General features: G+C 34.0%; 3 protein-coding genes across 4 annotated transcripts; all 3 read left to right on the top strand.

Annotated features, from left to right (window-relative positions):
* Window positions 1-617: 617 nt before the first annotated feature.
* On the top strand, window positions 618-11,824 carry LOC140834590 (vacuolar protein sorting-associated protein 41 homolog). Of its 2 annotated transcripts, none has more exons than XM_073199597.1 (20): window positions 618-704; window positions 1,265-1,616; window positions 2,106-2,375; window positions 2,473-2,652; window positions 2,736-2,996; window positions 3,541-3,673; window positions 3,783-3,873; window positions 4,832-4,934; window positions 6,174-6,277; window positions 6,374-6,467; window positions 6,576-6,731; window positions 6,803-6,865; window positions 7,026-7,091; window positions 7,486-7,686; window positions 9,865-9,942; window positions 10,023-10,142; window positions 10,228-10,308; window positions 10,414-10,499; window positions 10,949-11,030; window positions 11,107-11,824. In XM_073199597.1, the coding sequence occupies exons 2-20, from the start codon at window positions 1,365-1,367 to the stop codon at window positions 11,539-11,541; spliced, it is 2,856 nt and encodes a 951-aa protein (XP_073055698.1). In that variant the 5' UTR covers window positions 618-704; window positions 1,265-1,364; the 3' UTR covers window positions 11,542-11,824. The 2 variants fall into 2 exon arrangements, with proteins under 2 accessions (XP_073055698.1, XP_073055707.1); XM_073199606.1 differs by having other exon boundaries at window positions 641-704; window positions 1,332-1,616.
* A 2,108-nt stretch (window positions 11,825-13,932) lies between these two features.
* Window positions 13,933-18,031, top strand: LOC140834579 (uncharacterized). Its single transcript, XM_073199573.1, has 9 exons — window positions 13,933-14,396; window positions 14,493-14,679; window positions 15,113-15,246; window positions 15,371-15,483; window positions 15,746-15,986; window positions 16,183-16,338; window positions 16,458-16,537; window positions 17,020-17,069; window positions 17,792-18,031. The coding sequence occupies exons 1-9, from the start codon at window positions 13,953-13,955 to the stop codon at window positions 17,923-17,925; spliced, it is 1,539 nt and encodes a 512-aa protein (XP_073055674.1). The 5' UTR covers window positions 13,933-13,952; the 3' UTR covers window positions 17,926-18,031.
* A 4,058-nt stretch (window positions 18,032-22,089) lies between these two features.
* LOC140808945 (uncharacterized) lies at window positions 22,090-25,142 on the top strand. The gene is made up of 9 exons (XM_073166342.1): window positions 22,090-22,466; window positions 22,572-22,758; window positions 22,934-23,067; window positions 23,143-23,255; window positions 23,356-23,599; window positions 23,830-23,982; window positions 24,208-24,287; window positions 24,414-24,463; window positions 24,874-25,142. The coding sequence occupies exons 1-9, from the start codon at window positions 22,173-22,175 to the stop codon at window positions 25,140-25,142; spliced, it is 1,524 nt and encodes a 507-aa protein (XP_073022443.1). The 5' UTR covers window positions 22,090-22,172.
* The last annotated feature ends 280 nt before the right edge of the window (window positions 25,143-25,422 follow it).

Genomic DNA, 25,422 nt, shown 5'->3' with positions numbered 1-25,422 from the left:
CTAACAATCTATGTTATTAATAAAAGAAGAGACCTTATATTAATTAATTATCCTTTATTCCTATATATTTTCATGGAAATTTGGAAAATAATGAAACTTAACTTAAAAATCATAATTAAAAACCATCAAAATTTAAAATTATGGTTTTATTTTGATATTTAAAAACTAAGTACAATGTAAATTATTAAAATATTTTATAATAAAAAATATAATGAAGATTTATATAGACTAACACTTGTTACTACATGTATACAATGAGATTACTCTGTTATTAGTATTTATAACATTTGAGAAGTGATTAACTAACAGAAATCAACCCAATGTTCTCTACTTCTTTGTACTTAATAAACCTTTTCATATCCGATTTTGTTTATGTCAGTGTTTTTATTCACTGAACATATATACTGAGTGAATAAATTATGATTATTCAGTTTATCATGAATGAATGATCAAAATTATCGCTCAACACGTGTCTCGTATTGTGAAACCCGAATTTCATGTTCTATGTGATCAAATATATATATATATATATATATATATATATATATATATATATATATATATATATATATATATATATATATATATATATATATATGCATTCTCTCACGTTTTTCAGGATTTTCCCCAATAACTCAGACACATCAGGTTCTTTCTTTTCTCCATTTTCTTAAAAATCTTCTTTCAAATCAATAGTTTCAGAGGTAAGAGATTTTGGTTAAATTTTTTGGAATCTGTGCACTCCGTGAATTGTTATTCTTCTCCTTAAATTTTGCTCTTTATTTTGTTATTTCTATAAGAGAGCCTATTTTTCTGAAATGTTTCTTACTTCTAATAATTTTAGCAATGGTCAGGGTATTCTGATTCTTCTATTTCTAAGAATTTTTTCGCGCACTGTTCATTGAATTTTGTACTTTTGTGTGGCGATTGTATTTTCACAAGATTTTGAGTTGGGGTGTTGATGCTTATTTGTATTTTTGTTGTGTTAGTGTAAAATAATGAATTGGAAGATATCGTAATGATTTGTATGTAATTTCTTACATAAAAGACAAGTTAGGTTTTATTTTATTTACATGGATCAAAGTTTAGTTACATTTAGTCTTATTAGTAAAGAAAGATAATGTGATTGTGAGTTTCGTTCAATATTGTTTTTAGCAGCACATCTCCATTTCAAAAAGTTGGATTGGGTTTGTTTTATCTCCTCTGTTTTTTTTAATTATATATCATAGTGCTTGATGTATGATCACGAAAACCCACTATGTAGTTACTTGCCATATTGGATCGATCCACCAAGTCAGATCCTTGGAGTATAACAACTTTGAATCAAATAGCAAGGTACTCTCTTTGCATCAAGCTTAACCAGAATGTCACCGAAGCCGTCTGAGAACGGAATGGAAGGCGACGATGAAAGAGAAGAAGATTCAGATGAAGAAAATTCGGAAGCTGAGGAGGAGGAAGAGGAAGATGAGCCTCGCCTCAAGTACCAGCGGATGGGTGGCAGCGTGCCAGCGCTCCTACAAAGTGACGCCGCTTCGTGTATTGCCGTTGCCGAACGAATGATCGCGCTGGGTACTCATGGTGGCTCTGTTCACATTCTTGATTTTCTTGGAAATCAAGTACGTCGGGTTCTTGTATTTTGTTGTTTGGTTTTGTGGTGTTTGTTGATTGGGTCCACTGTATTTTTTATGTTGGGAGTTTTTGGTTTCAGAATGATTAAGGATATGTGAACCTAACTTTTAAGTTGGTTTCTTTCCTGCGTTTGGCTCGATGATTGATAGAAGTTATTGTGCCAATTTAGAAATATTCCAAAATATTTAATTGAAAGTTCAAGTACATAATTGATAGATAATGCATAAATTGCTTGTAAAAGTTTAATTTTTCCGTTTTAATAAACTTCTTAAGTATGTACAATCTCATAGCTTAACAGCGTAGATTTATTTTCAGCATATTTAAAGCATGCCCTATGACCTTGTTGTATCATGTAGAGTGCATCGGAGTCTCTCAAGCAAGAGTTCTTGGTAGTTGATGATATAACTTGGTTGTGTTATCTGATGCAACTCATTGATTGACGATTACATGAATAACATAATTCTTTTTCCCTCCAGGTTAAAGAATTTAATCCTCATACATCTGCTGTAAATGATCTTTGCTTTGACATCGAAGGTGAATACATTGGAAGCTGCTCTGATGATGGTTCTGTTGTAATAAATAGTCTTTTTACTGAGGAGAGAATGAAGTTCGAGTACCATCGCCCTATGAAAGCCATTGCTTTAGACCCAGAATATTCAAGAAAATCATCAAGAAGATTTGTTACTGGAGGTTTAGCTGGTAACTTATACCTCAACATGAAGAAATGGATAGGCTATAGAGACCAGGTTTATCTAGGTTCCTGGCATGCTTTATTCAAGCGTTAAATTTTCTTAAACTTTCTGAAACCATGGCCGCTCAGTTGAATTATTATCTTTCTCCCAGATTTTGCACTCTGGTGAAGGCCCAATTCATGCGGTGAAATGGAGAACTAATCTCATTGCTTGGGCTAATGATGCTGGTGTAAAAGTTTATGATGCTTCTAATGATCAGCGTGTAACATTCATCGAAAGACCTCGAGGGAGCCCACGCCCTGAGCTTCTGCTGCCTCATTTAGTCTGGCAGGTTTGAATACCATGTGAAATAAATACTTAGCAATATTCTAGATACTGATGTGATTCATATTGTATGTTTTATTCTGGCACTAGGATGATACTCTGCTGGTCATTGGATGGGGAACATCTGTTAAAGTTGCGTCGATTAGAACCAACCAAATTAACGGCGCTGAGGGGACATTTAAGCATTTTTCAATGTCTAGCATGAACCAGGTGGATATTGTGGCATCTTTTCAAACCAGCTATTTCATTTCAGGAATTGCGCCCTTTGGGAATTCTTTGGTAGCTCTGGCATATATCTCTGGGAAAGAAGATGGTGAGAAGGACTTTAGCAGCAGTGTTCCTTCACGCCAGGTATTTACTCTGTGGAATGGTAATGCTGTTTTCCTTCAGCATTGCGTGATTGCAGCTTGCTTTATGCAACAAGAGCTGTGTGATACTCCTCGTACTGAGCTATAGTTCTATCAAACCATGCCAGTGTCATATTGTTGGAGTTGGTTGTATTTGAATGTATTAATGGCTTGTTTTTATGGTTTTAGTGCCTTTGGCTTATAGGTCTCCTATGGTTGGTCTTGTGGATATTCCACTTTCTAGGGATGGAGGTTGGTTTTTGTATGAGCTCTTGACCACCTTTACCACAACCATATGTTAGCTTGTTTATGAAAAACTTTGCATTTAGTGCCTTTGGCTTATAGGTCTCCTATGGTTGGTCTTGTGGATATTCCACTTTCTAGGGATGGAGGTTGGTTTTTGTATGAGCTCTCGACCACCTTTACCACAACCATATGTTAGCTTGTTTATGAAAAACTTTGCATTATAACGGAATGATCTTCCCTTTTGTTTCTGTATGAAGTTGAGTGAACCAACTTGCTTAAATGGGTCGATCTTGTAACAATAGGGAAATGCTAAGAGACCCGAAGTGCGAGTTGTCTCTTGGACTAATGATGAGCTGGCAACTGATGCATTACCTGTTCTTGGCTTCGAACATTACAAGGCCAAAGATTATTCCCTTGCTCATTCTCCTTTCTCAGGTAGTCAGGTTTACTTGCTTTTATATGTAATCTCATTTCAATGTATTCATTTTGTTGTGAGTTGTTGAATGATATCTGTGATGAAGATGCCATTGTACCTGTGATTTAGGTAGCAGTTATGCTGGTGGTCAGTGGGCTGCTGGAGATGAACCCTTATACTACATCGTGTCCCCAAAAGATGTTGTGATTGCTAAACCTAGGTCATTGATACCTTTTCCTCATCTTCCATCAAATACACTCCTGTTATCTTTGTTTATTCAGATTCAGATGGCGTGTTGGAAACATGTTCATAGCTTTGCTTTGATATGCTATTTATAAAAGCCTATTATTTAGTATACACATGAATATTGCTCGATCATCTTAGTTTTGCCTTTTTTGTAACAATCACACCTTATGTTATTATAAATATGTGTAAACAGAATAATGGATTCAAGGATAACCTATAGACTTATGTGGTGTGTGTAAATTTTTGGTTGTCAGGAACTACATTTCGTGTATATATGTTAACTCCAAATTGATCATTTTATGTGTTTTGAATAGCAAAGCCATGAGGCTGTTAGCTCTATCTAGTTAGCTGATCATGTTCGTGTCTTCCACCAATTTCGCTGAACCAGGTTTTAGTAGGCTGTTGCGACTTGGAGGAGTATGATGTCATGAAACTCCACGTGATTTAAATGTGTGGAAAGATCTTCAGTCAATCCAGTTAGGAGTTGGTTTCTTTCTGGTCCTTATTCATTAGCATGATTGATTGTGGTTAATTTTTATAGAGAGATTAAGAAAAACATCGTGTCTTGTCATAATATTTTATTTTGAGGCTTGCTATTATCAATATTACTGCTGCTGCTGTTGTTACATCATTATTTTTTTAAATCTTTTTTTAATAAAGGGGGGTGGGGGAGAGGAGATTTCCCTTAACGGGAGAGACCATGCCATCAAGCCAAGAGGCTTTTGGCATGTTTATCTTGTTTTCTGATTTAATATTTCTAGGCATCTGGCATTCAAGATAAAATCACTCTCTCCATATCCTACTAAATAAGTTCAAAGGAAAAATTAAGAAGTCATTATCTCTTGATCATCGTGATCATACTATGTTCACATTTTATTTGAAGTTAGTCAAAGATTCTGAACTATAATCTTTATTTGCTTTTTGGCTGATAGGGATGCAGAAGATCACATAGCGTGGCTGGTTCAACATGGATGGCATGAGAAAGCCTTGGAAGCCGTTGAAGCTGGTAAGGGACGGAGTGAGCTTCTTGATGAGGTAGTTTGTTCAAATTTGGACGTGCTAGGTTTTTGAATTGCATCTGTTGTTGCTTGTCATCCAAGATTGGTCAGTTATTTTAGCTAGTGATGCTACCTAAGGTCATCTGTCGCGACTTTTACTTCCATCTGACACATGCTAACCTTAGGTAATAGAAACCACCGTACCTTTAGATTTTTTCCTTTCATTTCAAGTGCACTGAGGTTGGGCTGCTAATTTTAAGATTTTCACCATAGGTTCTTACAAATTCTTGGTAGCGTATTCGATATGTTATTTTAACCATACAATTGTGAATTATGATGTGTGTGAATAAATTTACCAAGGGATCTCCGAATGTTATTTTTCAATGGTTAATGAACAGACTGCAATTTACTTTTAAAGGATTTTCAAACGATCATTGTTCTGTAGAATATCTATCATGATCTTTGTTACATCATAGTAACACTTTATTACAGCTTTTCATATCGCAATGCACGACGGTTGGATATACTTATGGTGTATACTTTTCAGTACTTTTTATGAGTGAGAATAAGATGGATAATATTTGCATACACCAAAACAGGTATTTCTGGTTTGTGTTGGCGTGGTTCCGAAAATAGTTTATTTATAGGTTTGAAAATGCAAATTAGTCATTATTTGATTGCCATGGACTCTCTCTCTCTCTCTCTCTCTCTCTCTCTTCACATCCAATGCTTTCCCATTAATTACTCTGAAAATAGTTTATTTAATGCAAATTAGTCATCTCTCTCTCTCTCTCTCTCTCTCTCTCTCTCTCTCTCTCTCTCTGCGGCACTTTTCACATCCAATGCTTTCCCATTTATTACTCTCTCTCTCTCTCTCTCTCTCTCTCTCTCTCTCTCTCTCTCTGCGGCACTTTTCACATCCAATGCTTTCCCATTTATTACTCTCTCTCTCTCTCTCTCTCTCTCTCTCTCTCTCTCTCCGGCACTTTTCACATCCAATGCTTTCCCATTTATTACTCTGAAGCTTGGGGTTGATCCGCATATGCTATGGCAAGAAGTTGTTTTATGCAGAATGTAAATGTTTTATCTTTTACATAAGTTGTAGAGCTCTTGCAAATATAGAGTGGTAAATATTAATTTCTAAATGGATTTTGCACAGCAAGGTACTTACAGATTTTAAATAATTATAACTAGCCACAACATTGTGGTGATGTGGCAGAGCACTCTAAGGATGCACGTTACAGAGTATACACTCTAATTTGTCAGATCCATACAGGTGGGATCAGGATATCTTGACCATCTGATTGTGGAACGCAAATATGCCGAAGCGGCTTCATTATGTCCAAAATTATTGCGCGGATCAGCTTCTGCATGGGAAAGGTAAGATAGTAAATACATTCATATGCATACAGATATCTAGTTGAGAAACAATTTCTCAGTTTGTTTCATTAACTGGTGGTGTGGTACTTGATTCAGGTGGATTTTCCATTTTGCTCATCTCCGTCAACTTCCTGTGCTGGTTCCCTACATTCCGACGGAAAATCCAAGGCTACGTGATACGGCTTATGAGGTGTGTAATTGAAACTGTTTAATGCAGGTCACGTCCCATATTTCTGTGTTGTGATAACTTGTGATCATATTAAATCGGTAACTGGGGCTAATCTCTCTTATGAACTAGGTTGCTCTTGTTGCTTTGGCGACAAATACTTCATTTCACAAGGATCTCCTATCAACTGTTAAAACTTGGCCACCTGTAATATATTCTGCTTTGCCCATTATCTCAGCTATTGAACCTCAGCTGAATACGTCTTCTATGACCGGTGAACTCAAAGAAGTTAGTTTCAGGAAATTCTGTTTGACACATGTTTCTTCATGCATCTTATACGGTGCTTACTTTCATGTCAGACTCTGGCTGAGCTTTATGTAATTGATGGGCAATATGAGAAAGGCTTCAGTCTGTATGCCGATGTAAGTGATTTGCTTAATGATTCAATTTTTGTCAGTTACTACATTCAGAACCCTTTTCAAATGGTTGTGATGTGCCATCGTGGAGTATGGTATTGGAGTTATTATTCCTTCAAATTCACTTGTTCGTTCTTTATTTAACATTAGTTTCTATGTGTTTCAGCTTATGAAGCCAGGTGTATTTGATTTTATTGAAAAACATGATTTGCATGATGGCATTCGGGAAAAGGTACTTTTAACGCTATATTGGTAGAGTGAGTCATTATCATAATAACATGTGGTTACTCCATGCTAGATTTTATCACGTTATTGCCTTTATGGGATCCTGAACTCAGGTTCCATTTCTTTAAATTCTTTTGTTCTACAGTTCTTTTCCAAAAATACTTTACAAAACTTATTTCTGTAGTTTTGCTTCACTGTCAAAGTCAAACATACGGCTATGTGTATTACACCACATCATGTCATGCTGTAAGAAATATAATTGGAAAACTAAATGTAGATCATTTCTGTGTTACCACGTTAGATCAATATTTTCAAGACAAATTTGTAATATCATATTCATAATCTTTTTTTAACAGTTAACAGTTCTATGACTTATTTGTTTCCTTCACACGGCATTTCAGGTTGCACAACTTATGATGATAGATTGCAAACGCGCAGTTCCATTGTTTATTCAGCAGAGAGATCTCATAAGCCCAACTGATGTTGTTTCACAACTTATGGCTGCGAAGAATGAATGTGATTATCGATACTTTTTGCATCTATATCTGCATTCCCTGTATGTGTCGAATCCACATGCTGGAATGGAGTTCCATGACATGCAGGTTTGTGGAGATTGAACATCCCTCATTTTAGTACTTTATCTTTTCAATGATCTACACACGTCAGCAATGTTTTTATCACTTTACTTATCTTTATTTTCTTGGCCAAGGATAATCAGAAATATGTTAAACACCATTAGTCCCAATATGTCAAGTAAACTAGCAATGAACAGTTCTCATTTAAAGCCATATTTATAATCTCTCTGAGTAGTGAAATTTGAATGAACCCAAAATAGAAATGAAACATTGTGAATTGAATCTGATGTGAAAAGAAAAAGGTATAATCCAATGTGATTCTTTGGTTAACAATGTTTGTCTCATCTAGTTATTGTTGATAGTGTTCTGCACTCGTTTTTTCAGAAACAAATGACTCCCCTTGGTACTTCTTCCTTTTTGGTTAATTTTCCTCATTGCAAATTGTTTGTAACTAATTTAGGTGTGATCCTTCACGTTTGATACTTAAGTATTTGCAGCGAAGTGCTTCTTCTCATGATTCTTTATGACAAACAGAAATGCTATTGTGTTTCCTTGTCATCCTGTGCAGCAAGAACCGTATTAGTACTCTTCCACTGCTTATCTAGTTTTCTTATACTTTCTTAATATTTGTTAACTATAACTTTGACCTGGTTTACTGGGCTGTCTTAAACATTTTTTATGGGTGAACGGTACTCTAAATGACGGTAGGCAGTCCTCGACCGTCCCTCCAGTGCTAAGACGGTCTCTATAAGCGGCCCGAGTCTATCTGATTGGCGCAGTGGGCAAGCAGGCGGCCGAGACGGCCATTAAAATTTTAGTCAACTGTCAAAGTCAAATAATTTTAAAAATCAGTCAAAAGAAACCTTTTTTGTATTTACTTTTAGTTTCAAGTGTTCTCTACTCTTAGCCACCACTTGCCTCAAACCGCCTCCAGCCGCCGTCATCAGCCACCTCCTTAATTATCTTGTTTGTTTGTATTTATATATTTATTTGTACTTTGTCCAGAATTTATTACATGTAATAATATAAAAAACGATGATTATTTACAGTGAAAATATTTAAGAGAATATTTTCACTAGTCCATGCCAGAAAGATGACTACCTCTTGCAACTGCTGCACTGTCAATTAGATGGCGAAACCGAAAAAGAAGTTGGATTTTCGTTGTCTGGAACCATCACAAGTTTCATCTGTATCTGAACATATATCATTGCCCACCCCCAATCCCCTTCTGCCACCATCCACCACCATACCCTTGTACTCATCACCATCTGTTGTATGATTTTACATCCTCCCAGCGCTTCAACATGATTCATAAGTGTTAGAATATTTTCATTAGTCCACGCCAGAAAGCTGACTACCTCTTGCAACTGCTGCACTGTCAATTAGATGGCGAAACCGAAAAAGAAGTTGGATTTTCGTTGTCTGGAACCATCACAAGTTTCATCTGTATCTGAACATATATCATTGCCCACCCCCATCCCCCTTCTGCCACCATCCACCACCATACCCTTGTACTCATCACCATCTGTTGTATGATTTTACATCCTCCCAGCGCTTCAACATGATTCATAAGTGTTAGAATATTTTCATTAGTCCACGCCAGAAAGCTGACTACCTCTTGCAACTGCTGCACTGTCAATTAGATGGCGAAACCGAAAAAGAAGTTGGATTTTCGTTGTCTGGAACCATCACAAGTTTCATCTGTATACAGTCAGAACATATATCATCGCCCACCCCCATCCCCCTTCTGCCACCATCCACCACCATACCCTTGTATTCATCACCCTCTGTTGTATGATTTTACATCCTCCTGGCGTTTCAACATGATTCATAAGTGTTAGTAACACCACTGCTGTCAATCCTTTCTTCACTATTACCAAAACAGATACACGCTGGTCCAAGCTTCTAGCAGCCCAACAAAGAGCCCTAGCCCATTAAAAAGATGTGATAAGTTACACGAACGGGAAATTTAGCAAAATATTAGTTAATTTCTTTTGGTAAACTTTGGCAAATATTTACTTATTTTCTGCTTCCAAATAAGGATAATTCACTATCATCAGGGAATAAATTGGGACAAGATTAAGGAGTCTTTTTTCTAGGAAATCTTCCAATAGGGAATGCTGTTCCATATTGTATTTGATGGATATATATTTTGCACACTACATGTAGTTGACGTTTCTTCCTTATTTGGACCACTTTCAACAGGTTGAGCTCTATGCTGACTACGATCCAAAAATGTTGCTACCCTTTCTCCGAAACAGTCAGCATTATACACTGGAAAAGGTTTGCTTCATGGGTGTGTTATTTGTGTGTAATATTCTATTATCTCGTGGCTATACATCCTTGATGAAAACCAATCACAGGCATATGAAATTTGTGTTAAAAGAGATCTGTTGAAAGAGCAAGTCTTTATCCTTGGAAGAATGGGAAACGCAAAGCAAGCCTTGGCTGTAATTATAAATAAGTTGGGGGATGTAGAAGAGGTGCCCATCTTAATGCTCCATTATCCATTGATTAGTTTTGAAACGTTGTTGTGATATGATGTATATGTCTCTTGATTATTTGCAGGCAATAGAATTTGTGAGTATGCAGAATGATGATGAACTCTGGGAAGAACTTATTAAGCAATGTTTAAACAAACCAGAGATGGTAAGTTGTCAACTGACTGCTCCGATCAAATGGTAGACTGCATTTACTTTATTCTAGAAATTCCCTCTTGATTGGTTTTATTCATTTCTTTTGCCCAACTGGCAGGTAGGGGTACTTTTGGAGCATACTGTTGGTAATCTTGATCCCTTGTATATTGTGAATAGGGTTCCGAATGGTTTGGAGATACCTCGGTAAGAACATTCCATGGTTTTGGTTTTATTCTTGTAGTAAATATGCATATTTGGTGAAGCTCTGGATTCATCAAACATCTTCTTTTGGCTTTTTTACACGGAAGAATTGTCACTAGGTCAAATTTTATACAAAAATAGTACATTTAGCTTAATTTCAGTCTGGTGCTACAAGAGTGTGATCTTTATTCCCTTGCTATGCATTGTGAGCATTCTGTTACCGCCAATAGGACCAGTTTACTCAGTCCGTATCGTCAGAATTTTTGTATACTGAAACCTGGTGAAATCTTCTCCTTCTCGTGTCATTCAATAGTCCACACATTTACCCAAATTCTTCCCTTTTTTTGGGTAGCAGAAGATCCTGATTATAAACCATCAAAGGCTCCCCCTTGTTTCCTTTCAGAATTTTTTTTACATGTGAGGCTCATCTATTCTAAATCAAGACATTTCAGGCTGCGTGACCGTCTAGTTAAAATCATCACGGACTATAGAACAGAAACTTCTCTCAGACATGGCTGCAATGCTATCCTAAAGGTATCCTTGCCCAAGAGTTCCTTGCATACCCTCTTAAGTGAACTGTTTTATTATCATCATTATTTAAATCTTGTAGGCCGATTGTGTTAATTTGTTGATCAAGTACTATAAGGAAGCCAGACGTGCTATATACTTGAGTAACGAAGAAGATGAGTCGCACACTATAACAGATAAAAAGCAGTCCTTTCAGTTGGCTGAGCGATCTCCAAGCATCAGAAGCATGGAGGTGAAGCCAAAAGTCAGAGGAGGCACTAGATGTTGCATGTGTTTTGATCCATTTTCGATACATAACGTGTCCATATATGTTTTCTACTGCTGTCATGCGTATCACGAGACGTGTCTTATGGATTCCATCAATTCACTTAGTGGTAGCAAAAAGAAACCTGCTCCAGCCCCTACCCAGGATGAGTTATCATTTTATAAGTACGAGAATGATGATGATGCTGATGATGAAGAAGATGAAGATGATGCCCTGATGCGTTGCATCTTATGTACTACTGCTGCAGGTTGAATTCTATTTTTGTATGTTTGTGAGTTTGATATTTTACAACCACGATTTGCCCAGGCAAGGAAGAGTGTTATATTTTCTATGTATTAGTCATCTTATCAAAGGTTGTCTGGTTGGTTTGGTTTCAACCTTGGAAAGTGTAGGTTGATGTAAGCTTCTGTGGAATCTTTTTTTTTATTCCGAGCCAACATAACGAAATCGTTATTGTATTTTTGATGTATTTAAATTAAAGATTTTTTTTTTCATGATGTTGTGTTCAGAAATGTTAATGAGTGAAATTTTATGATTTTGTGTTCAGCTTCAGTTATAGATTTTTATATTTAGTTTACTTTGATATCTATTTTTTGTTTCTCCAGTATTTTTACTGGGGAGAGATCTCTATAGATATGTCAATGGGACAGGTATGAGGCGGGTTTGACTAAACCTAAGACCCTTCCCATGAAAAAAACTTTGACCCATTATCGTCTCACCCCAGTAAAATATTTTTCGGACCTACCCCACCTCGAATACGAAACGGGGATGGGTAGACCCGTGAGACCCAAAATTTTTTAAAATAAAAAAAATAATTTTTCTTCTCACATGACTGAATCATGAAACAGACAAACCTCTAAATACAACATTGTGAAAAATTAATTCATGTATTCGACCATACTTAATAATAACAAACAAAGTATTTTCACGACATAAAGAATTACATAAAAAAAAGAGTTATTAGCTCTCCAAAAAATTCTTGACATCTTCAAAAATAAGTCATAACATAATTTAAACAGATCATTATAAAATCGGCGAGTAGGCAATATTACATACACATTCTTCGGTATCATTTTCCTCTTCATCAAGAATGATGAGACAAGTTGGTAAATTACTCAAAGAATTAACTACAAAATTAAATAGAGAAAGTACATTGAAAAAATAAAACCGTAATTTCAAATTGGAAAAAAAAAATTAATTTAAATAGAGAAAGTACAGTAAAAAATTGAAATGAAAGTACAATAATAAAATAAAACTCTGATTTATTTACCTTTCACCTCACCTCACAACCATATTCGCGAGCACATCAATGCTTCCAAAGTTGTTGGATTAATTCTACTAAGATGAGGACCAACCATTCTTTCACTATTGCTAAAAGTATATTCAAATGCAGCAGTTGATATAGGAATAACTAAGATAGTTATGATTGAGGTGAACTACAAAAAAAATGAAAATTAATAAAACTAAAACCCTAGAATATTTATATCCACATATATGAGGCATGTATGAGGTGGGTATTATGACACCCATGACCCATCCTATATCCGGACGGGTCTGAAAAATTAGACTCGAGACCCGTCTCATGACCCATTTAGTATGCTCAAACCCACCCCATACATATGAGTCCATTGCGGGTCTGAGTAAAATCCGGACTCATTGACATCCATATGTCTCTATCACCGGCCTTAATGATTAGCCATTGGAATCTTATACTATCAAGATATACTGCACTTATTTTTTGTCCCAGATATGTTGCACCACATAGCTCCCATTGAGTTGTCGGATTTTTTTTTTAATAATTGAATCTCGAACATGAGATTTTATTCCAACTTCTAACCAGATAAGCTATCAACATATTGGCAATTTTCAGAATTTTATGAACCAGAAGTTATAAAATATTAGGCAAAAACTTGTGTGAGACGATCTCACAGGTCGTATTTTGTGAGACAGATATCTTATTTGGGTCATCCATGAAAAAATATTACTTTTTATGTTAAGAGTATTATTTTTTATTGTGAATATCGATAGTATTGATATATTTCACAGATAAAGATTCGTGAGACCGTCTCATAAAAGACCTACCCAAAATATTAAAGCAACAGCCATGAATATATTCCCATCTAGTGTGCATCACAAGCCATGCATGTATATATAATAGTCAAACTCAAACAGTCAAATACAATGAACTTATAATTATTAAAGATGTATAATGCTAAAAGTTCAGAAAACTTGTTATACAATTTTTTTTTTAAAGAAAACTTGTTATACAATTTTTTTTTTTTTTTAAAAAAAATTGAGTCAGTCAAAAGACAAACCATACGATTTAAACCGAATAAATATACACGTACGCGTGCCCTATTAGAACAGTTCCAACACTAGTTGAAAAGTATTCCACTAAAATTCTAAGATTAAAACAAGCACCAAAATCTAGCCGGTGAGGCAATATCAATCACTTTCTTGTGAGGATTAATCGTTATCTCTTCGTTCGTGTATTTCTTAAAAATGCATTATATTAATCTTTTTTTTCCCCTTTTATTGAAGCCCTTAAATAATTTTTTAAAAAATAATATATGAAAAAAAACTTCGATATTTAGACGCTTATAATATCTATAAATTGCTTCATATATTGCGCATCAAACAATCCATATTCATCTCTTTGAAACATGCAATCAAAACTTAACACTCCCACTAATTTCATGCTCCTCCACTTGTATCTTCTTTTTCTTCTTCTTCTTCTTCCATTTTGTTTGAAATCTGCATTGTCGTTTTCATTCAAAATCCCAGGACTCAGTCCCTATGATCGTGATAAAATAGCATTAAACCTGAGAAAGACGGATAAGAGTTTCTCTGAATCCGCAAATATTTTACAAGATTACGAAACATATTATTATGATCAAACCCTTGATCACTTCAACTACGGACCCGGGAGTTATGCAACTTTCAAACAAAGATATGTCATCGATCTCAAACATTGGGGCGGCTCAAATTCGAGCTCTCCAATTTTTGCATATTTTGGAGCAGAAGAATCCCTCGATATTGACTTGACGGCTATTGGTTTTATCAATGATGTCGCCCCAGATTTCAAGGCTCTTGCCGTTTACATTGAAGTGATTAATACATTTAATTTCTCTTCTTCTTTTTTTTTTTTTGAAGAACCCAAACAGTTTAATTTACTTACGTATTCTTGTTACGATATGGTGCAGCATCGTTTTTATGGAAATTCAATTCCTTTTGGAACGCTGGAAGAAGCCTTGAAAAATGAGACCCTACGAGGGTATTTTAGTTCTGCTCAAGCCATGGCTGATTATGCGGAGGTTTTGTTGCATGTAAAACAAAAATTCTCTGCACACAGTTCTCCGATCATTGTTGTTGGAGGATCCTACGGAGGAAGTAAGCTCAATTAATACACAAAATAATCTGTGTGGCCAATAATGACAACATTTTATTTATGAGTGGGTCTCATGTGAGACCGTCAACCCTACCGATATTCATAATAAAAGTAATACTCTTAGCATAAAAGTAATACTTTTCATGGATAACCCAAATAAGAAACTCGTTTCACAAGTACGACATGTGAGACCGTCTCACAAATACGACTGTGAAACTGTATCACACAAGTTTTTGTCTTTATATTTTAATAAATTCATTTCCACCTATCAAATTTCACTCTCACACACAATATACTATATATATAATATAAAGGAAATGAATTTTTTATATTAACTTATCCGATTTTGATTTTGATCCATTAAATTTTCAAATTTTTAATTTTGTACAAAAACTTTTAATTTTCGACAACTTTTTATATAATTTTTCTTTTCAGTGTTGGCCTCGTGGTTTCGGCTCAAGTATCCTCATATCGCGATTGGTGCATTAGCGTCATCAGCGCCAATTCTTTATTTTGATGACATCACTCCACAAAACGGATACTATTCCATTGTCACCAACGACTTCAAGGTTGGTTATATATTAATTTCAGACACATTTTTTACGACTTATTATAATTTTTTAAGGAAAAAAGGTTTTTTTAAGTACTTAATTTTTTATTTTATTTTATTTTTTTTGCTTTTTTAATGTGCAGGAGGTTAGTGAAACGTGTTTCCAAACTATTCGAGAATCATGGTCTGAAATTGAGAGTCTCGCCTCCACACCCAAAGGCCTCTCCATTCTTAGCCAAAAATTCAAGACTTGCTCGTAATACTTTTTCTCATCATTATTTTTTCTATATATTTCTTAATTATTTCATAGATTAAAGCAAAATAAATTATGCATTCCGGCGATAATTTCATAATTCAAGTACTAAATATCACATTTTTATGCATCAATAATCAGAAATTAAATTAAAGTAGAATTTAAATTTTATCGGTCTGTAGGCCAAATTAATGTAAACCATAATTATCTGGGCACTTTTTTGTTTTTGTTTTTTCTTTTTATTATAATTACCATTCAATTTCAGGCAATTGAGCAATTATGATGAGCTACAAAATTTCTTGCAACTCATGTATGCATCGGCTGCTCAATATAATGATCCAGTAAGTAATCCAGTCTCACAGATTTGCGGCGGGATTGATGGTGCTCCGGAGGGGACTGATCTTCTTGGCCGGATCTTTGCCGGCGTCGTTTCTTATAAAGGGAATCAGCCATGTTACACTACCTCTAACCCCCCGGATCAAACTAGGATGGGATGGCTTTGGCAAGTGAGGATATTAATCTTATATTCGTTCGCATTATAAAATTTTATAATAAAAACCGTTTTGTTTGATATATCTCGTTAATAATTTAATGTGCCGGTCCAAATATATTATGTGATGATTGATCTAGAAAGTTTTTTGAATATTAATTACTTAATTTATGACGACTTTGGATAAAATTATTCAATTTTAATTTTTGTAGACTTGTAGCGAAATGGTGATACCGATTGGCATTGACAAAAATACGTCGATGTTTCCACCATCACCCTTCAATTTAACGCAATACATGGAGGACTGCAAGGGAGAATATGGTGTTCGACCACGACCTCATTGGGTTACAACTTATTATGGAGGCCATGTAATAATTAATTTCTTTTAATTTATTACATTATTTTAATGAAAACTTTATATCAAAATAAAATAAGGAGCACCAACTTTCTTTTTTTATATTAAATAAAATATCTGTTAATTATGCAGGATATCAAACTGGTTCTTCAAAGGTTTGGGAGCAATATTATTTTTTCCAATGGGTTAAAAGACCCATATAGCAGTGGAGGGTATGTTCATTAACATATATATACATAGTGACGGAGCCAGGAATCTACCACTATCCGGGCTAGAATTTTAAACTCTAATTTCCTTTAATATTTTGAATTGATATACTCGAACTAATATCAAGTTTATCCAAAATTATACAAAAATTTACATATAATTTTTTTTAAAAAAATTTGGACCACTCGGGCTAAAGCTCGGGTGGTCCAAATCATGTTGTGAGATTGTATGGATGACACAGAAAGAAATTATTATATTTCGAAAAAAGGTTAATTTCCAACTATCATGAATAAATGTAATAGATGTATTTATTCATCTAATTAATTTAAAATATAAGATGGAGTGTGAGTAATAAAATTTGGAATATAAATAACACTTCCCATAATTATTTTCATATATGTAGACATATTTTGTATTTAATGAAATTAATTTTATTTTTGTTCAACAATTTTTTATTTTATTTTTGGGTATATTGATATGTGTAAAGGGTGCTGGAGGACATATCTCAAAGTATTGTTGCAGTGTCTACAACCAATGGTATGCTTCCATTTCCAATATTTTTGTAAACAATAATTCCCTATTTCATCGACTGATATTTAATTAATATAAATATCTTGATTTTCAAGCGTAAATATATTTCCTTGTATTTGTTTATAAAGTTGAGAGTGACGACCAGTAGGGTTGATCATCATCAAAGAAAGAAAAATTCCTCGGTCTCAGATTGAAAAAGTCGCCTCTCCACTTTGCTCGAAATAATTATATTTTAGAGAAAATTGTACTAATCCAGTAAGTTAATTTATTTTAGATTTTAATCATAGAAGCTATTAAACTTATTGAATATTGTTTTGATATTCTCCTAACTCATGTGACGAGATAAAACAGATGTTACACACATTATAATACACCTAAAGCAAAAATAAAGTTACGTAGGAACGCGATAGGGAATTCTGTGTTATTCACCACGACCTCACTGCGGGTGCTATAAGACATATCATCAATGTCTCAAATTTGGGATGAAGTCTCGATTCGAGACCCAATTGTAACAATTCTTACTCCAACTAAAAATAAAAAATAAAATATCCCTTTCGGTGTCTACAACCAAATGTTATGCTTCTATCTAATTATAACTCTTATCTTCGTCGAGAGTTATTTCCTTGTTGATTGACAAACCCTATATATGAACGGGTTTTAATTAATGGTCGAATATTTTCTTGTTCTCCGGAAACTAATTCTTGGAGAATTTTATTCATTATTTGCAGGTTCTCATTGTTTGGACCTTGTTTTTGGGATGAAGACAGATCCAGAATGGCTGGTGATGCAACGAAAAACTGAAATTAAGATCTTCAAAGGATGGATCCAAACATACTATGCGGATCTTCAAGCTATAAATTAATAAAAAAATATACTATTGATTCCTCGATATGATTGTGCTAAAAATTAATCGATACTCGTCTGGTTAAATGATATTTAATACAAATATTAAGCTTGAAAGTTATAAACTTCTTTCTTTATTCTTTTATATGGACTTGGTCACTTGGATAATCGTCCATTTGAGCAAAAATTTTAAGTAGAGTTAATTTTAAAGTCTATGATCTTAACATGATATCAAAGTTTGATTCACTTTTATGTGTTGGACTTCTCTAAATATCTTCTAAACTTCGTGCTCCATGCATGTGTTTATTTTTGGACGTGAGAGGGCGTGTTAGATGTCATTCATCGTATGCATTAAGTTTTTAGAGTTATATATATATGAACTTGAACAATTCTCTCATTGGGCAAGAATTTAGAGTAGATTTATGTTCAAGTCTATAATCATAACATGATATCAAAGCTCACTTATATGTGTTGGACTTCTCTTATGGGTCACCACACTAAAATCTTGTAAATTTCACCGCTCCACATGTTTTTTGTGTGAGGAGAATATTACTCTGGATGTCTTGAACTGGAACAAAACGCAGCAACAACAACAGCAAGTTGAGGCAAGGAAAATCTTTTCTCGCAGACGAAATGCCCGTATAAGTGCTATACGTTGCAGGCAATCGTTCCCAAGATACAACTATTTCAAGTCAAAACTTTGCAGCACTACAAAGTCTTGATAAAAAACGAACAATATATGCAGTAGCTTCCAAATGACAAACGAAATTGTGAAGCAAGATGGTATGATTATGATCAGAAATTGCAAGAGGAAGTGCAACCAATTTTTCAGCAACTTTAAAAAATGATCGGAGGAACTATTTATAAACAATCAACGGTTTGTGTATAAAAGACGTGTCTTTCCAGACCGGATGCGAAGAAGAGTCACAACTCTAGTAAAAGGATACATTGGTTGGGCCAAAAGCAGCCTTTAGTGGATGCCTAGACTACCAAGAGCCGCGCAGAACGTTTGGTGCGTTCAAGGTCAGATGGCCGCGTGCAGCATTCTGTTTTTCCGAGCAGCGCGCGCACGCCCTGTTCTGACCGATGGCCGAGATACAACATCATGCGTGTGGGATGTGGCGCACCTACGCGCGTAGCTATGTCCAAGTGCATTACTTTGTGTGCATTGTAGTGCGTGTGTGCTTCTAACAATATTTTCCAAATAAATTTGGTCCAAAAAGATTAATAGACTTCAAAGACTGCACTGAACCGAGTTGAGCCGAGCGCGCGCTTGTGTGTGTTTCACCAAGACACAGCCTATTAGCGTCTTCCCCCTTCTAAAAATTTCTAGTAACCCTTGGGGCTCAAACTTAGAGTTTATAAGAAGGACCCAATTTGTCTCCTTTTCTGATGTAGGACAAGTCTCACTCACTTTTCTTTTCAACACTTTCCTTAATTCATTACCAACAATTTTTTTTGACATGATGGGGTGTGTTAGATGTCCTATATCAGATGAATTAAGTTCGTGAGAGTTGTATATATAGACTTGAACAATCTTTTCTTGAGCTATCTTTTGGGGTGAAGTTAAACCTAGGTCCATAATTTTAACAACATGGTATGTTCAGTGATCACCATCAAAGAATTTTTTTTAAAAAAAATGTTCATATTTATAATTAAATTTAGAACTTAAAATCTCATGTCTTTTTTTCAAAAAATCTTTGTATATATATGTGTGTAAAGTTTATGTTATAATTCAAATGGGTTAATTATCGCAAAAGTTCTTGAATTAATTTTTCACTGGTGCCTACGAAAAAAATGAAATTGGATGATGCCATTAATTTGTTGGCAAAAACTTGTGTAAGACGGTCTCACGGGTCGTATTTTGTGAGACAGATCTTTATTTGGGTCATCCATGAAAAAATATTACTTTTTATGCTAAGAGTATAACTTTTTATTGTTAATATCGATACGGTCGACCCGTCTCACAAATTAGATCCGTGAGACGGTCTCACATGAGACCACTCTAATTTGTAATTATGGTGCAAAATTGATGATATTACTGAGTACAAATTTATACATTAATATCGAAATATTTATCTCCTATAGTTGGAAATTTTGGCCATATAACTTGCATTACACCAAATCTTGCATTGCACCAAATCAACAAGTTTCGAATTCATATCATATTTTTTAGCAATATATCTACAAACCGTTGAGAAAAGAATCAAAATTGACAAAAATTGCAAATTAGTGGATTGAAGGACATAAATTAACCAACAATGGGAACAAAGACGGACAAAAAATATAATTTTCCCAATTATATCATAAATCAGGGTGTCATATTTAAAAAAGAAAAAAAATTGAGAACAAATTGTCACACACACGTTAATTTTATGATATGAACATCTAATCTAACTCGAATATTTTATCTTTTATCCTAAAAATATTATTTTTCATCGCAAATATGAATCAAATATACTCGTCTTATGAATATAAGTATAACGAGATCGTGTAGTGAAGACCCATTACGGATGAGTGAGTGACAAGATTATGTACGAATAATTTTTATTGTGTTATTGAAGTGATCAGATAGTATATAACTAAATATAATACTGATAAGTAATAACGCATGGCCGATACTGTTGGTGGCCCATTAATATTTCCACACATTAAAAAGCTAGGTTGTTTTATGTGGAGTAAAAAAAGAAAGATGAATTTAATTAAATCAAGATAAATTTGTAATTTTGGTGTTGTAAGAAAAAAAAATTGCAATTTTTCTAGGTTGTTAAGTTTTGGTCACTAGATATGGTCATGAGTCCATGACACTCGCATTTCAAGTATCAACGTGATATTTTCGATGAAAATTAATTAAATTTATCGAAACTAAAAGATATGTGATTAAAACACAATTTTGAAAGAGTGGGTTTCATATGAGACCGTCTCACAGATCATACTTTGTGAGACGGGTCAACCTTACCCATATTCACAATAAAAAATAATACTCTTAGCATAAAAAGTAATATTTTTTATGGGTGACCCAAATAAGAGATCCCTCTCACAAATACGACCCGTGAGACCGTCTCACACAAGTTTTTGCCATTTTGAAAATTAGATATAACCAAAATTACAAATATATATGAATGAAATTTTTTTACGATTTTATCTCAAATTAAATATTAGCACACACTAAAAAAAAACATAGACCAACGTTTTGGGCCTAAAAGTTTTTACCCCGTTGAGCCCATAAAAAACAGGGTCGATGATATTCAGTCCTCAATAAAGTGATATATATATATATATATATATATATATATATATATATATATATATATATATATACCTTATTTTCAACAATATGTAGTCCATTGTCTATTTTTTTTTAAATATTTCATACCTAAAAATTATAATTATATATATCATTTGATTCAGTTGATACTTAAATACGTTTGTGTTATAATATCAATTATTTGTACCTTTATTTCATATTTCATGTCTTACATATGACATAAATAACATATACAAGTTATAAAAATCATTTATATATATCTGAATCTCATACATTTAAGTCATAATATCAACGATATGTATCTATTTGGACTCAAAAAATACCATGAAACTGAAATGATAAGTCAAGAAGCTCAAATTAAATTTTTTCACACTAGGACCGTAAACCAAACCCTATTAATAGATAAGAACACATTCCAACAAATTTCCAAAAAATATAAATTTGTATTGAATCATAAGTCTATACTGATCCAAAATTCCCAAAAAAGTATCGTGCATCAAGTCGTGGAAAGATGAACAATGAACAATGTAATATCTCAACTTTCCTTAGGACAGCAGCCCTTTCATATATTATTATATTTTATTATAAGTATTATTTTGCAAATGACGAATCATCCTAGAAACCATGTTTATCTTTTCTTTTTTGTTCTCTATTTTTTAAATTCAAACCTCGTAATCTCCTCTAGGCTCAATCCATAGTCCAAAAACCATTTATTCTTTTATGTCTTCTTATTGTCATCTTCAATTAACTCTCGGATGCTAGTACTTTTTTCTGATTCATTTATGTAATAATCAGCACACACACACACACACACACAGATATATATCATTGAAAATTAAGAATCCATCTCTCTCAAAAACATGCCAGCAGAAGTGCTTGTCACTCCCACTTTCATGCTTCCACTCAATATTTTCCTCATTCTTCTTTTCCCTTTTTGTGTGAAATCTGCATCATCATTTTCACACAGAATCCCAGGTCTCAGTCCCTATGATCATGATATGGAAGCATTAAACCGTGACGAAAATTTCTCCCATGAATCTGCGAATATATCAGAAGATTTCCAAACATATTATTATGATCAAACCCTTGATCACTTCAACTACGGACCGGGGAGTTATGCAACTTTCAAACAAAGATATGTCATCGATCTCAAATATTGGGGCGGCTCGAATTCGAGCTCTCCAATTTTTGCATATTTTGGAGCAGAAGCATCTCTCGATGATGAGTTAATGGTTATTGGTTTTATCAATGATGTCTCCCTCCGTTTCAAGGCTCTCGCTGTTTACATTGAGGTGCTTAATACATTTAATTTCTCAAGTTTTCTCGTTCCAATATATTAAGAACCCAAATAGTTTAATTTACTACATATGTCGTTTTCTTGCTACAATATGGTGCAGCATCGTTTTTATGGAAATTCAATCCCGTTCGGAACATTGGAAGAAGCATTGAAAAATGAAACCCTACGAGGGTATTTTAGTTCTGCTCAAGCCATAGCCGATTATGCGGAGGTCTTGTTGCATGTAAAACAAAATTTCTCTGCACACAATTCTCCAATTATTGTTGTTGGAGGATCCTATGGAGGAAGTAAGCTTATCATCAATATTAATTAATTTCTAATTTAATAGATAATCAATGCATGGCACATATATAATGCAAATACGACCAATAAATTTCATTTCACTCACTCGAATCTATACAATTTTTATCTGTTCATTTAAGTGAAATTGCATGCGTTGGTTAAAGTCTCTTACATTTTCAGTGCTGGCCTCGTGGTTTCGTCTCAAGTATCCACACATAGCCATGGGCGCATTAGCGTCATCAGCGCCGATTCTTTATTTTGATGACATCACTCCACAGAATGGATACTATTCCATTGTCACTAAGGATTACAAGGTAAAACGTACAAATATTTTTTACGACAATTTCTAAAGAAAAAATGAATTAAATTAAGTTTTTTAAACAACGCAGGAGATTAGTGAAACGTGTCTCCAAACTATTCGAGGTTCGTGGTCTGAAATCGAGAGGGTCGCCTCCAAGCCCAATGGCCTCTCAACTCTCAGTCAACAATTCAAGACCTGCTCGTAATATTTATTTTTTTTATATTTCTTAACATATTTTAGATAATAAAAAAAAAGAAATAAACATAAAATTACTCTTTTTTTTTTGCCCCCTCAATTTCAGGCAATTGAGATCTCCTTATGAGCTACAGTATTTCTTGGAATCAATGTACACAAGGGCTGCCCAATATAATCATCCGCCAAGTTATCCAGTCACGAGGATTTGTAGCGGGGTCGACGGAGCTCCAAACGGAACTAGCATTCTTGGCCGGATCTACGCCGGAGTTGTTTCTTATAAAGGCAATCAGACATGTTATAATACTACTTCTGGTATTCCTAAGGAAACAATGATGGGATGGCTATGGCAAGTGAGGATATTAATATTTCGACGCTATTTTAGTTATCATCTCATATCATGAACCAAATAGTATTTTTATTTATATCTAATGTTTGTTTATCATTACATTTTTAAAATTAATGAATCGACAAGGTGAATCATGTGAATTTTCAACCAATCTGATTCGAGATTTTATAACGCTAGATTAAAATAAAATTCTACAAAATTGTTGAGCGAGTCAAATATTATTAATTTTTGTAGACTTGTAGTGAAATGGTGATACCTATCGGCATTGACAATGAGACAATGTTTCCACCATCGCCCTTCAATTTAACGCGACGCATCCGGGAATGCGAGGCCGTATTCGGTGTTCCACCACGACCTCACTGGGTTACAACTTATTACGGAGGCCATGTAATATTAATTTATGTATTTAATTAAGTAAATTTATATAAATACATACATATATATATATAGTTTTGATATGCTGCACACCTACCGTGCATACCTTTGTGAGCACCGATAAGGTGTCACTCACATATTGAAGTAAAATATAAATATATGCAAACTTTATATATATTGAAGTAAAATAAGGAGTACCATATATTTTATTAAATAAAATATCCATGAATTATGCAGGATATTAAATTGGTTCTTCGAAGGTTTGGGAGCAATATTATATTCTCCAATGGGTTAAGAGACCCATATAGCAGTGGAGGGTATGTTCATTAAAAATGTATAAATCTTTCCTTATATGTAAAAATATTTTGTTAATTTATTAAATTTATTTTATTTTAGTTCAATTTTTTTTTTGGTATATTGATATTTATATATTATATATAAAGGGTGCTAGAGGACATATCAGAGAGCATTGTTGCGGTGTCTACAACCAATGGTATGTATGCTTCCTAATTATGTTTAATAAAAAAATTAAATTTTTTTTAAATAAAAACTATTGGTATCAAAATCACTTTTATATAAAATTCGATTATTTTTAAGATAGAGCTGACTTATTTTTCATTATTACTAAGGAAATTAAACATTTTTTCCTATTTTTTATAATTATCCAAAACAATTTTTGTTTATCATTATCTTTACAAATTGCAAAATTTATTGTGTAAAACTTTGATGGTGTAAGTTTTATTAATAATCTTTTTTTCCATTTTTTTCTCCAACTTCTCCCTATTTTATATCAAAGTTCACATGTTTTCTTCTCTCTTATATATAGTTTTTAAAAATATTATTTTTCAAATAATTAAATTATGTGAGCTCGTGGAAACCATCTGTGCATGTATTATTTTTCAGGTTCTCATTGTTTGGACCTACATTCTTGGAACAACACAGATCCAGATTGGCTGGTGCTACAACGGAAAACGGAAATCGAGATAATGGAAGGATGGATCGAAACATATTATACCGACATGGTCGGAACCAAGGGGGGGGATAGACTCGGCTTCAACCCAATCGGCCCCTTGGACTTATTACCTTATGGGTTTTGCTCAAATTTTCATTTATATGTTTTTCTTTTAACCTTACGTACGTATTCATCGATCACTCTAAATTGGCTTTATTAGAGCATTTGGAAGTTGGAACATTAGCGAAGGATCCCTTTGAGCTGCTACTATATGTGTAACACAACAAAGTCATTTCTATTTGACGGAATTATTCAACGACATTGGATAAAATAAGTATTAGAATTAAAGCTAAAAGGCTCTCTCTAAAATTCTATGCAATCCCAGCACTGGGATTGTTAAAATAATATTGTTATCCCCAATATTTTCAAAATAGGATCGGATTCAACTTAACATAGTGGTTAGGCAAAAACTTGTGTGACACGGTCTCACGGGTCGTATT

This window comes from Primulina eburnea, chromosome 1 (genome assembly GCF_022965805.1).
Source record: "Primulina eburnea isolate SZY01 chromosome 1, ASM2296580v1, whole genome shotgun sequence".
Taxonomy (NCBI): Eukaryota; Viridiplantae; Streptophyta; class Magnoliopsida; order Lamiales; family Gesneriaceae; genus Primulina; species Primulina eburnea.
This window is presented reverse-complemented; position numbering and strand designations above follow the sequence as displayed.